The sequence below is a fragment of the Bombina bombina genome, chromosome 2, assembly GCF_027579735.1.
Source record: "Bombina bombina isolate aBomBom1 chromosome 2, aBomBom1.pri, whole genome shotgun sequence".
NCBI lineage: Eukaryota > Metazoa > Chordata > Amphibia > Anura > Bombinatoridae > Bombina > Bombina bombina.
The window spans coordinates 807371058-807386274 of record NC_069500.1 but is presented as its reverse complement, the minus strand read 5'-3'; the positions used below and the strand labels follow the sequence as shown (position 1 = coordinate 807386274).

Genomic DNA, 15217 nt, shown 5'->3' with positions numbered 1-15217 from the left:
AATTCCATTCTAAAATTGTGAACTTTTCAGTTCCTGTTAGAAATGGAAGTGCAGAACACTGTTATATTCCACACAACCACTGACTGCACACTCTAGTGCCCTAAAACTTTAGAACTAATTTTGTCAATATTTAAACAGCTAATGGAACTTTAAAAAATACATCTGCATGTTATTCTCAGACTAATCTTTCAATGCATTTATTTAGGGCTAGATTACAAGTGGCATGCAAACAATTGCGCTAGGGTTTTCGCGATTGCTTGCACGCCGTTTACATTGCACTGATATTACAAGTTGAGAAAAATCGTAATTTGGCTAGCACAATCTTGATTTACGCTCGAATCCTTACCATGATTTTAAAGCTGTGGTTAACAGTTTTGCGAAATTAAAAAGTTACACAAAACATTTCAAAAATACATTACAATGTACAGTTACACTCATAAGAACACTGTCTTATAAAAATTATTCACAAAAAATATTGCACACAAAAGTTATAAGGGCTCAAAGATATGAGATATGAGGGCTTTAACATTGAGATACATACAGTACATACACATGTCTAAATATGTATATGTATGTATAAATATATATATATATATATATATATATATATACTGTATATATATTTATATTTATATATATATATGTGTGTCTATATGTATTTACAGACATATATAAACACATACATTACTATGTACACACATATAGACATATATAAGTGCATTAGAGACTTTTGCAGTAAAGTAGATGAAAACATGTAAAACATATTTATGCAATAGTCATATTTAATAAAGGTTTTAACTATGTATTTACTGTAAAGGTTTCACATTCCAAAGTTCTGTACATAGCATAATATGTTCTGTGTATTTGTAAATATATTCATATATACAGCTGTATATATCTATACCTATATATAATTATATATATATATATATATATATATATATATATATATATATACAGTACAGGGAGTGCAGAATTATTAGGCAAATGAGTATTTTGACCACATCATCCTCTTTATGCATGTTGTCTTACTCCAAGCTGTATAGGCTCGAAAGCCTACTACCAATTAAGCATATTAGGTGATGTGCATCTCTGTAATGAGAAGGGGTGTGGTCTAATGACATCAACACCCTATATCAGGTGTGCATAATTATTAGGCAACTTCCTTTCCTTTGGCAAAATGGGTCAAAAGAAGGACTTGACAGGCTCAGAAAAGTCAAAAATAGTGAGATATCTTGCAGAGGGATGCAGCACTCTTAAAATTGCAAAGCTTCTGAAGCGTGATCATCGAACAATCAAGCGTTTCATTCAAAATAGTCAACAGGGTCGCAAGAAGCGTGTGGAAAAACCAAGGCACAAAATAACTGCCCATGAACTGAGAAAAGTCAAGCGTGCAGCTGCCAAGATGCCACTTGCCACCAGTTTGGCCATATTTCAGAGCTGCAACATCACTGGAGTGCCCAAAAGCACAAGGTGTGCAATACTCAGAGACATGGCCAAGGTAAGAAAGGCTGAAAGACGACCACCACTGAACAAGACACACAAGCTGAAACGTCAAGACTGGGCCAAGAAATATCTCAAGACTGATTTTTCTAAGGTTTTATGGACTGATGAAATGAGAGTGAGTCTTGATGGGCCAGATGGATGGGCCCGTGGCTGGATTGGTAAAGGGCAGAGAGCTCCAGTCCGACTCAGACGCCAGCAAGGTGGAGGTGGAGTACTGGTTTGGGCTGGTATCATCAAAGATGAGCTTGTGGGGCCTTTTCGGGTTGAGGATGGAGTCAAGCTCAACTCCCAGTCCTACTGCCAGTTTCTGGAAGACACCTTCTTCAAGCAGTGGTACAGGAAGAAGTCTGCATCCTTCAAGAAAAACATGATTTTCATGCAGGACAATGCTCCATCACACGCGTCCAAGTACTCCACAGCGTGGCTGGCAAGAAAGGATATAAAAGAAGAAAATCTAATGACATGGCCTCCTTGTTCACCTGATCTGAACCCCATTGAGAACCTGTGGTCCATCATCAAATGTGAGATTTACAAGGAGGGAAAACAGTACACCTTTCTGAACAGTGTCTGGGAGGCTGTGGTTGCTGCTGCACGCAATGTTGATGGTGAACAGATCAAAACACTGACAGAATCCATGGATGGCAGGCTTTTGAGTGTCCTTGCAAAGAAAGGTGGCTATATTGGTCACTGGTTTGTTTTTGTTTTGTTTTTGAATGCCAGAAATGTATATTTGTGAATGTTGAGATGTTATATTGGTTTCACTGGTAAAAATAAATAATTGAAATGGGTATATATTTTTTTTTTTGTTAAGTTGCCTAATAATTATGCACAGTAATAGTCACCTGCACACACAGATATCCCCCTAAAATAGCTAAAACTAAAAACAAACTAAAAACTACTACCAAAAATATTCAGCTTTGATATTGAGTTTTTTGGGTTCATTGAGAACATGGTTGTTGTTCAATAATAAAATGAATCCTCAAAAATACAACTTGCCTAATAATTCTGCACTCCCTGTATATATATATGTATAAATATATATTTGTTTTAAAAAACATCAGATATAAGTAGCAATATTTATTTATGAATAAATAGAACATATTCCGTTACGTAAATAACATTTGACAATTAAATATTCATAATTTCATGTTGGGGTTGGCGCTATTGAGACACTGGGGGATAGTTATCAACGTGTCAACTTTACCTGCCTTCGCCGGCCCAATACGCCCGCCTAAGCTCGCCTACCATCGCCGCCGCGAACCTGAAAAAAATCGCCTAAGTTATCAATAAATGTGTCAAAAAGCCGCGCACCAAGTACGGGGCGATGAGCAGCGGACTGTGAGAGTAATCACTCATCCGATCTCGCTGCTCTTCGGCTTTTTTACAGCTTTATTGCTAGCCTGTCACTAAGCACCCACACTAACTACACTGTTCTACCCCCTATACCGGCGCCCCCGGAGCCTCCCGCAACTCAATAAAGTTACTAACCCCTAAACCGCCGCTCCTAGACCCCGCCGCAACTCTTATAAATGTATTAACCCCTAAACCGCCGCTCCCGGACACCGCCGCAACCTACATTATACCTATACCCCCCCTATACCGCCGCCCTCTATAATAAAGTTATTAACCCCTATGCTGCTGATCCCGCACCTCGCCGCAACTAAATAAATAGTTTAACCCCTAAACTGCCGCTCCCGGACCCTGCTGCAACCTATATTAAATTTATTAACCCCTAATCTGCCCCCCCTACACCGTTGTCACCTATAATACATTTATTAACCCCTATCCTGCCCCCCACTACACCGCCTTAATTATCGGAATTAAGGAAAAATCTGATTGGCTGATTGAATCAGCCAATCAGATTGAAGTTCAATCCGATTGGCTGATCCAATCAGCCAATCAGATTGAGCTCGCATTCTATTGGCTGATCCGATCAGCCAATAGAATGCGAGCTCAATCTGATTGGCTGATTCAATCAGCCAATCAGATTTTTTCCTACCTTAATTCCGTTTGGCTGATAGAATCCTATCAGCCAATCGGAATTGAAGGGACGCCATCTTGGATGACGTCCCTTAAAGGAGCCTTCATTCGTCGGTAGTCCGTCGGGAAAGAAGGATGTTCCGCGTCGGCGGGATGAAGATTGAAGATTGAAGACCCCGCTTGGAAGATGACATCGCCCGGGTAGAAGACTTCTTCAGCGCTGCTTGGAAGATGACATCGCCCGGATGGAAGACTTCTTCAGCGCAGACTGGAGGATCACTTCATCGGATGGAAGATTTCTTCAGCGCCCCTTGGAGGATCACTTCTGCCGCTCCGGATCTCCTCTTCAGTTCCATCGGTGCCTAGGCTGAGTGAAGACGACTCAAGGTAGGATGATCTTCAGGGGATTAGTGTTAGGTTATTTTAAGGGGGTTTGAGTTAGATTAGGGGTATGTGGGTGGTGGGTTTTAATGTTGGGGGGGTTGTATTTTTCTTTTACAGGCAAAAGAGCAGTTTTCTTTGGGGCATGCCCCACAAAAGGCCCTTTTAAGGGCTGGTAAGGTAAAAGAGCTTTGAACTTTTTTAATGTAGAATAGGGTAGGGAATTTTTTTTATTTTGGGGGGCTTTGTTATTTTATTAGGGGGCTTAGAATAGGTGTAATTAGCTTAAAATTGTTGTAATATTTTTTAAATGTTTGTAACCTATTTTTTTTTTTGTAACTTAGCTTTTTTTATTTTTTGTACTTTAGTTAGTTTATGTAATTGTATTTAATTGTAGTTATTTGTATTTAATTTATTTAATTTATTTAATGATAGTGTAGTGTTAGGTTTAATTGTAACTTAGGTTAGGATTTATTTTACAGGTAATTTTGTATTTCTTTTAGCTAGGTAGTTATTAAATAGTTAATAACTATTTAATAACTATTCTAGCTAGCTAAAATAAATACAAAGTTACCTGTAAAATAAAAATAAATCCTAAAATAGCTACAATGTAATTATTAATTATATTGTAGCTATCTTAGGGTTTATTTTACAGGTAAGTATTTAGTTTTAAATAGGAATAATTTATTTAAGTATAGTGTAGTGTTAGGTGTAATTGTAACTTAGGTTAGTTTTTATTTTACAGGTAAATTTCTCTTTATTTTAGCTAGGTAGCTATTAAATAGTTAATAACTATTTAATAGCTATTGTACCTAGTTAAAATAAATTGAAAGTTACCTATAAAATAAAAATAAATCCTAATATAGCTACAATATAATTATTATTTATATTGTAGCTATATTAGGGTTTATTTTAAAGGTAAGTATTTAGTTTTAAATAGGATTAATTTAGTTAATAATAGAAATATTATTTAGATTTATTTAATTAATATTTAAGTTAGGGGGTGTTAGGGTTAGTGTTAGACTTAGGTTTAGGGGTTAATAAATTTATTACAGTGGCGGCGGTGTAGGGGGGGCAGGATAGGGGTTAATAAATTTATTATAAGTGGCGACGGTGTAGAGGGGGCAGATTAGGGGTTAATAAATTTAATATAGGTTGCGGCAGGGTGCGGGAGCGGCGATTTAGGGGTTAAACTATTTATTTAGTTGCGGCGAGGTGCGGGATCAGCAGGATAGGGGTTAAAAACTTTATTATAGAGGGCGGCATATAGGGGGGGCAGGATAGGGGTTACTAGGTATAATGTAGGTTGCGGCGGTGTCCGGGAGCGGCGGTTTAGGGGTTAATACATTTATAAGAGTTGCGGCGGGGTCAGGGAGCGGCTGTTTAGGGGTTAATATGTATAGAGTAGCTTGCGGTGGGCTCCGGGAGCGGCGGTTTAGGGGGTAATAACTTTATTTAGTTGCGGCGGTGTAGGGGGGGGGCAGATTAGGGGTGTTTAGACTCAGGGTACATGTTAGGGTGTTAGGTGTAGACAGCTCCCATAGAAATCAATGGGATGTCTGGCAGCAGCGAACTTGTACTTTCGCTATGGTCAGACTCCCATTGATTCCTATGGGATCCGCCGCCTCCAGGGCGGCGGTTTGAAAACCAGGTACGCTGGGCCGGAAAAGTGCCGAGCGTACTTGCTAGTTTTTTGATAACTAGCAAAAGTAGTCAAGATTGTGCCGCACTTGTGTGCGGAACATCTGTAGTGACGTAAGAATCGATCTGTGTCGGACTGAGTCCGGCTGATCGAAGCTTACGTCACAAAATTCTACTTTTGCAGGTCTCTAGCCTTTGATAACTAAGGCGAATCAGCCTCGCCACAAATATGCTGCGGAATTCCAGCGTATTTGAGGTTGACGGCTTGATAACTACCCCCCTATGTGATGGTGTTTGCGCGAGAGAGTGGGGTGTTAGGGGTTATTTTTAAACTTTTTTTCTTCATTGACTTCTAAAGGGGAATACGTGAACACGATCGTGATTTTTGAATTTTGACATTTTGCACAAGTCTGCTTACCGCTAGAGAAAAAACTGTTTACTTTCAACTTGTAATACCAGCGCAACCCAACTAGTGTAAAAAATGAAAATCCTACTGCTCCACTTGTAATCTTGCCCTTAGTGTTTAATGTCCCTTTAATAAAGGGTAAGTTAAATGAAACAATTTAACTCCTCTTTAAACAATATTACTGGTGTAAAATAGTTGCCAGTTAATCCACTTGATGCTTCTGTCGTGTTAAACTATGGAGTTTTTTGTGGTTGTGTAGATCAGTGAGTCTCAATTCCAGTCCTCAGGGTACACTTACAAGCCAGATTTTTAGGATATGCCAACTAGAACGGAGGTAAAATAATCAGCTGATTAGTAACCATGGTTAGTTCTCACCCAAGGTAATCCTGCAAATCTAGTCTGTTAGTGCGCCCTTAAGAAGACTGGAATTGAGAAGCACTGGTGTAGAGGACTGACTGGGCAGATTCTGTGATCACATAGAGTAAAATAATTTCTATTTTGAATAAAAATATCACATACTGCCTTAAACGGGTAGCCAGGCAATGATCTCGCCACAACCTATTTAATGAGAACATACCCCCGGGTTAATTTTACTGGCCACCCGGCTAAAATTTAAGCCAATACTAAGCTACATACTTAATTAATGCTGATAAATTAATTTAATTCATTGTGGTAAGAGTCCACTATACATTACTCCTGGGAATTACCTTTTCTACCACTAGGAGGAGGCAAAGATTCCCATACTCCAAGAGCTCTATATAACCCCTCACACATCTATGGTAGTTAATCTGATGTATAGCCAAGCAAAAAAGGTAGAAAAAGAAATAAAGCACAAAAAAATATAGGAGCCGAGAAAAACAAATGTGCCGAGAAAAACAAATGAATCATCACTAAAAAACAGGGTGGATTCTCGTGGACTCTTACCACCATGAAAGAAATTTTTCAGTTAAACATAAATTATGTTTTCTCTCGAAAAGGTGGTAAAAGTCCATGATCCATTACTCCTGGGAACCAATACTAAAGCTGTGGAGAGTCTACGAGTAATAAAAGGATATTGTGGGACAAGTAACATCTTTTTTTCCATAATAAAACTAATTCCACAACCCTAAAAACAAAGTACATCATTTTTTTTCATTTTTCCACACACTTACAAACAACCAACAGGCAAAATTACACAAAACAACAGCCTGAAGGGCCTTTCTACCAAAAGATGCCTCAGAAGAAGCAAAAACATAAAAAATGTAGAATTTAGTGAAAGTATGCAAGGAAGACCATGTATCTGCCTTGCAAATCTGGTCAACAGAAGCTTCATTCTTGAAGGCCCAAGAAATAGCTACTGATCTAGTAGAGTGGACAGTAATCTGATTAACAGTTTGACCCGCCTTTAAGTAATCTTCTTGAATCAAAAGCTTTAACCAAGAAGCTGAAACAGCAGAAGCTTTCTGACCTTGTTTAGAACCAAAAAAGTGAAGAAACAAACTTGAAATTTGTCTAAAATCCTTGCTAACATCGACATAATACTTGAAGGCTCTAACCACATCCAGAAGAAGTCTCGCTGAGGAATTCTTAGGATTAGGAGCCACAGCTGTGACATTGTCTGACTGGAACCGGAGAAAAGATTCTCTTTTCAGAAGGGGCCAAACTTTAAGAGCTCTGAAAATGGCACAAAGTTGTAAAATGTTTATAGGCAACCTTTTTTCCAAATGAGCCCAAACTCCCTGTGCTGTCACCAAACAGCTCCCCATCCTGAAATACTTGCATCTGTAGGCATCACAGACCTAATAGGACTAGCAAAAAAGGCCCTCGCAAAATAGGCTGGAGATCCAGCTACCAAGACAGATACTGTTTTGTTTTGAAATCTAGAAAAATCCTCTGAGACAACAGAGTATGATCACTGCACCACTGTTGAAGCATACAGAGCTGAAGTGGTCTCATGTAAAAACAAGTAAATGGAATAGCATCTAATGCTGCAATCATAAGACCTAGAACCTCCATACAAAGAGCAACAGTGGGAATCTGGAGAGAATGAAGATTTTAACAGGCTGAAACCAACTTCAATCTTCTTCTAACTGATAGAGACAATCTCATGGAGACTGAATCTATCTGGAACCCCAGAAAAGTAACCTTTGTCTGAGGAACCAAAGAACTATTTAGCAAATTGATCCTCCAACCATGGTGACGAAGAAACAACAGTCTGTTGGTGTGAGATTCTACTAAATGTAAAGATGGAGCTAGTAACAAGATATCATCCAGGTAAGGAAAAACAGCTATTCCCTGACCTCCGATGACAGACAAAATCCCAACAAATTTGGTAAAGATCCTTGGAGCTGTAGCCAGACCAAACGGTAGAGAAAAAAACTAAAAAATGGTTGTCTAGAAACCTGAGAATGATCTTTGTAAATTGGAATATGGAGGTAAGCATCCTTTAAAACTATTGTGGACATAAACTGCCCTTGCTGAATGAAAAACAGAAAGAGAAGCAGTTTGCCAGGAATGAACAGCAGCATCAATAGCTTGTTCTATGGCCCGGTTGCCACCTGGGAGTAGCTTCTTTCTGCCCCATTGTGCTTTTCACAGAGGAAAACTTTCCTGTAGTATATCAGTCTGATCCCGCCGACATGGTCAGTCCAGCCCCGAAATACCAGGCAATTCTCCTCTGAACAAGGAACATGACAAACCCAGACAATCGTTTCGGCCTCCTTTGGACCTCGTCAGTGAGGTGCAGCCATATCCCTCTAAGCACATTGAGCAAGGAGTCCACATCTGGTTTCCCCATCACCCTTAGGGAGACTATCCCCAGGGTCATATTTACATATTTAAAACAGAAAGAGAAGCAGTCTGCCAGGAACGAACAGCAGTATCAATAGCTTGTTCTATGGCTCGGTTGCCACCTGGCAGTAGCTTCTTTCTGCCCAATTACGCTTTTCACAAAGGAAAACTTTTCTGTAGTATATCAGTCTGATCCCGCCAACATGGTCAGTCCAGCCCCAAAATACCAGGCAATTCTCCTTTGAACAAGGAACATGACAACCCCAGACGATCGTTTTGGCCTCCTTTGGGCCTCGTCAGTGAGGTGCAGCCATATCCCTCTAAGCACATTGGGCAAGAAGTCCACGTCTGGTTTCCCTATCATCCTTAGGGAGACTATCTCCAGGGTCATATTTACATATGCAAAACAGAAAGAGAAGCAGTCCGCCAGGAACTAACAGCAGCATCAATAGCTTGTTCTATGGCCCGGTTGCCACCTGGGAGTAGCTTCTTTCTGCCCAATTGTGCTTTTCACGGAGGAAAACTTTCCTGTAGTATATCATTCTGATCCCAGCCGACATGGTAAGTCCAGCCTCGAAATACCAGGCAATTCTCCTCTGAACAAGGAACATGACAACCCCAGATGATCGTATCGGCCTCCTTTGGGCCTCGTCAGTGAGGTGCAGCCATATCCCTCTAAGCATATTGGGCAAGGAATCCACGTCTGGTTTCCCCATCACCCTTAGGGAGACTATCCCCAGGGTCATATTTACATATGCAAAACAGAAAGAGAAGCAGTCTGCCAGGAATGAACAGCAGCATCAATAGCTTGTTCTATGGTCCAGTTGCCACCTGGGAGTAGCTTGGAAGCTGGAGTGGGATTTGTGGCCTGCTTCAATTAGAATGTTTCCAACCAAGTACACATGTGGTGTGAGGGTACTTACCGGAACCTCCTGGTCCGGCGCCTACGGTCTCGGCAAACACGTGGAACGCCAAGACTCCGGATTTCCTTCAGCTGCGGCTGCAGCTCTAGCCACACGCGGCCACGCGCTGCCTAGATTTAAAGGGGCCACGTCTAATTAAAGGAACTCCAACCAGGAGTACTCAAGTGTGGAAGTCCACATAAAGGCTGACTCAGCCTATTAGTCTGGGCTGAGTAATTGCTTTACCTACCTTGTTCGGGCTCCAAAGACCAAGCATACTTACCAGATACCTGTGTATGTTCACCTTGTTCCTGAGACCAAGCATACTTACCTTGCACCTGTGTATGCTCAACTGGTTCCTGAAAGTCAAGCAGACTTGCCTGATACCTGCGTATGCTCACCTTGTTCCTAAAGCTGAACCTATCTGGTATCCTGTAACAGTTCCGCTAGGTATCCTATGCTTGCTGAGAAACCCGTGTCTACCATACCAGTGACAGCCATCCTTATCCCAGCTGCGTCTGCTGTACCTATCTGGTATCCAGTGACATCTCTCACCAACAGTATCTGCTGGGTATCCTGTGACTGCTGAGAAACGTATGTCTACCATACCAGTGACATCCTTCCTCAGAACTGTTGTGCCTGCTGTACCTACAAGGTATTCGGTGACAAACTCAACCTTAACAGTTCAATTAAAGCACCAGTGCCAATTGGACTTTGTTACTGCAAACTACTTTTATTCTGAACCTTGTATTGGACTGTAGCGTTCTGCATTGAGCCTTTGTTCAAACTTGCTGTTTCTGTGATCTTCAATCTGAACTACCAACTGTTAGTTGCTTATCTATCATTAAAGTTTTCTATTGTTCTATTGTTCTGTGTATCTGTTCCTGCATTCTGAGTTCTACACACCTTAACATCCTCACATGCAGCCAGGAAAAACAAAAAGGTACCAAAGTTTATTTTTACTTAACAACTTTAATGTTTATATATGGGGTGCAAACAAATCTGATCCCAGGCTATATATTGTTACTATATAATAATGCTAGGTATAGGTTTTAAACCTTAACCTTACTAAACACTTAAACCTTAAACACTCTGCTACTATGCATAAAAGCCGGAAAAAACAATCCTGTAATGAAAACATATCAGCAGAGGATATACTATAGGAGTTAACTGTAGACCCAATAGGAGGAAGCAAAAGACAAGTCCCTGCTATATCCTAGGGAGGGAAGTGGCATACATTTTCATGGGAAAGAAAATTAAGACACGCACCAAACTCCTCAAACTTCCCTCTTGATAAACACTGCACTCTGAGGGGAAATGGGTCTCAACTCAGTCTGAGAACCCCTCTCAAAGAAGACATCATCTGCACATCACCATTCTTTACCTTCCTCCAGTGGAGGCAGAGATAAAACTAACTACCATAGAAGTGTGAGGGGTTATAAAGAATTTTTGGGGTTTGGGAATCTTTGCCTCTTCCTGCTGTAGGAAAGGTAATTCCCAGGAGTAAGGGATAGTGGACTCTTACCACCTTTATGAAAGAAATGAATATTCATTTTTCCCATGTTTGTTGCACAAGTTATCATTAAATCAATTTATGTTGAATAATACAATTAATTTGTGCTTTGGATAACCTAAGTAAGATTTATAAATAACAAAAAATTTGACATTGCAAAGTATTATATGGCCCCCACCCAATTTCTTCATAATGCCCATTCTTCTTCAGACTTTTCAGTTGTAAGCAGAGCTAGATCTATTCACCAGTAATTCAAAATGTAGGTTCAACTTATATTCAGATTTGCAATAATGTGATTTTATGTTCGGAAGAAGGGATGTAAATGTCAGCACAAAGGGCACAAACTATGTCGCCCCCTACAGGATCCTGAGATAGCAATTCTTATGTGTTAATTGATATGCACTCACCTTAGCTTCCCACTCCATTCCTGCAACAGAGATTCCCAGGAGCAGAAGCACAGTAATTGATCCAATAATGCGTATGTCATTGGTTCTCTCCGCAACCATGATACCGTGCTCCTATACGGATAGCAGATAAAACATATAATGATCAGAAGGATGTTATTGCTACTTCGGAGTATTCCATAAAACTCACAATAATCACATTTAATTAAACAGACTCTAATAAATCATTACCTCAGCCTACAAGGATTTAGTGGATGTTTAGGGCTTCATGTACTAAGCAGCATAAGCTGCTTTGTAACCTTTGTGGAGCAGGCAAAGATGGCAGATTGAAATCACCCCACACAAGCTCACTTTGTGCAGCATTACACCCTAAAGCGACTGCAGAATGATAAATATGAAGCAGTGCTGTCAGGTTCTCAAGTTGAGAACCCAGTCTGCATGGCCGTTAGCACACGGAGCCCTTAATCTTTTTACTGCTGTCAAGTCAACCTTGTGCTGAAGCAGCTTTTTAGACAATTGTTCGCTTTTTATGTTTTTTTATCCCCAGTAACTTATGCACATAAATCATATGTTGTTTTCCCAGTAGAGGTTGTTGCCAGATGGTCATTATTATTAAACTGATAAAATGACAGCTATATGGATACAAACAAGGTGCGGCTATTATAAATTTGCATTTGCTATTACTTTTCACAGAGACAATTTTTGCCCTTTATATTTACCAAAACTAATTTATGCTTGTTACTGTTTTATAGATAGTGCTTCTTTTAAAAGGATATAACACCCAATATTTGTTCTTTTGTGATTCATTCTCATTGTATTCTTTGTGGATGAGATACCTATGTAGGTAGCATGCACATATAGTATCTGGAGCACTACATGGCAGGAAAAAGTGCTGCTATCTAGTGCTCTTACAATTGTATAACATTTTTGCAAAACCGCTGTCAGACTGCAGCGTTGTGCACTCTCCTAAGCTTAACTTCCTGCTTTTTCAAGTAAATTGTATTCAACAAAGAAGCAAAGGGAAATGGAACTGGAAAGATTATACAACACTGAAATTACCTTTAAAAGTAATGCACTTGTATTAAAACAAATTTAAATACAATAAAACTTTATTATACTTTGTTTCCCATAATTGTGGCTGCCACACTGCTAGCGTTGTAGACCTTGCTACATGTTGTGGGAAACATGATTTATAAGTAATTAAATATACAATAAAAGAGGAATTATAGCAACTTAAAAAGTCTCTTAGAATGTTGTTTATCTTACTTCCTTTGCTGTAGCCAATTAGGGGCAGATATAAACAAGCTCATGCACATATCGACCAATCACTGTACAGCACGTAGGAATGCACTTTAGCCTTTTTGGGGAGATTGGAAGCACTCAAATATTCAGAATGAATAATCACAAAACACAGGCAAAATAAGTAATGAAAGTGCAAAGTTTGTGATGGATTATTTTTTTAATTTCACATCTTCTTAAAGGGATATGCAACCCAAATTTTTCTTTGACGATTCACATAGAGCATATAATTTTAAGCAACTTTCTAATTTACTCCTATTATCAATTTTTCTTTGTTCTCTTGGTATCGTTATTTGAAAAGCAGGAATGTAAGCTTAGGAGCCGGACCATTTTTGGTTAAGAACCTGGGTAGCACTTGCTGATTGGTGACTGAATGTAGAGGGTTAAAGTGATTGTAAACTTTAATGAATTAAAGCCCAGGATCAATTTTTTTTTTAAAACAGGGGCGCTTATTTTGTAAAAAATTCTTACCATTCTGCTAGATTACTAGTTTTTGCGTTATGGCTCATAACGCTGCTTTTTCACCACCACTGCTATTACAAGTCTTGTAGGTATAGCTGTACCGCACACTTTTTTGGCCGTCACGCAATGTAACTACCGCACTTTTTAAAAAGTCCTTTTTCAATGGGACTTCCATAGTGCTGGTATTACGAGTTTGCCTGTCCGGCCAAATAGTGAGCGAGCAGTACAGTTTATAACTACAAGATCTGTACTGTAAACTGAAAGTCAGTAGTTATGGGTTTTATGCTACAAAGCTGTAGCATAAAACTCATAATTAAAGTGTTACAAAGTACACTAACACCCATAAACTACCTATTAACCCCTAAACCGAGGCCCTCCCGCATTGCAAATACTAAAATAAAATTATTAATCCCTAATCTGCCGCTCCGGACATCGCTGCCACTATAATAAACATATTAACCCCTAAACGACAGCTACTGAAGAATGAAGGTTCCTTTAAGGGACGTCATCCAAGATGGTGTCCCTTGAATTCCGATTGGCTAATAGAATTCTATCAGCCAATCAGAATTAAAGGGTAAAAAATCCTATTGGCTGATGCAATCAGCCAATAGGATTGAGCTTGCATTCTATTGGCTGTTCCAATCAGCCAATAGAATGTGAGCTCAATTCTATCGGCTGTTTGGATAAGCCAATAGGATTGAAGCTCAATCCTATTGGCTTATTGCATCAGCCAATAGGATTTTTTACCCTTTAATTCAATCCAATCAGCCAATAGGATTGAGCTCGCATTCTATTGGCTTGACGTCCCTTAAAGGAACCTTCATTCTTCAGTAGCCGTCGACAGAAGAGGATGCTCTGCGCCGGATTTCTTGAAGATGGAGCCGCTCCACGTCGGAAGGATGAAGATAGAAGATGCCGTCTGGATGAAGACTTCTGCCCGCCTAGAGGACCAGTTCTTGCTGCTTGGATGAAGACTTCTCCCGGCTTCGTTGAGGACTTCTGCCCGCTTGGATGAAAACTTCTCCCGTCTTGATGAGGATGGATGTTCAGTCTTCAAAAACTGTAAGTGGATCTTCGGGGGTTAGTGTTAGGTTTTTTTAAGGGTGTATTGGGTGGGTTTTATTTTTAGCTTAGGGTTTGGGCAATGGAAAAGAGCTAAATGCCCTTTTAAGGGCAATACCCATCCAAATGCCCTTTTCAGGGCAATGGGGAGCTTAGGTTTTTTAGATAGGATTTTATTTGGGGGGTTTGGTTGTGTGGGTGGTGGGTTTTACTATTGGGGGGTTGTTTGTATTTTTTTACAGGTAAAAGAGCTGATTTCTTTGGGGCAATGCCCCGCAAAAGGCCCTTTTAAGGGCTATTGGCAGTTTAGTTTAGGCTAGGGTTTTTTTTTATTTTGGGGGGGCTTTTTTATTTTGATAGGGCTTCTTAAATTAGGTGTAATTAGTTTAAATATTTGATAATTTATTTTTATTTTGTGCAATTTAGTGTTTATTTTTTTTGTAATTTAGTTAATTGTATTTAATTAATGTAATTTATTTAATTGTAGTGTAATGTTAGGTGTTACTGTAAGACAGGTTAGGTTTTATTTTACAGGTAAATTTGTATTTATTTTAACTAGGTAGTTAGTAAATAGTTAATAACTATTTAGTAACTAGTCTACCTAGTTAAAATAAATACAAACTTAGCTGTGAAATAAAAATAAAACCTAAGATAGCTACAATGTAACATTTAACTAATAGTTATATTGTAGCTAGCTTAGGGTTTATTTTATAGGTAAGTATTTAGTTTTAAATAGGAATTATTTACTTATTATTAGTAGGTTTTATTTAGATTTATTTTAATTACATTAACGTTAGTGGGTGTTAGGGTTAGGGTTACGTTAGGGTTAGGGTTAGACTTAGGGGTTAATAACTTTAGTATAGTGGTGGCAACGTTGGGTCCGTAAGATTAA

General features: G+C 39.3%; 1 protein-coding gene across 1 annotated transcript in view; it reads right to left on the bottom strand.

The window, feature by feature from the left end:
* LOC128647309 (solute carrier family 12 member 2-like) overlaps positions 1 to 15217 on the bottom strand; it is a 415312-nt gene that overhangs the window by 167977 nt on the left and 232118 nt on the right. The window contains exon 7 of the mRNA XM_053700093.1: positions 11506 to 11616. Coding sequence (XP_053556068.1) covers positions 11506 to 11616 — 111 coding nt within the window. The remainder of the gene's footprint in view (positions 1 to 11505; positions 11617 to 15217) is intronic.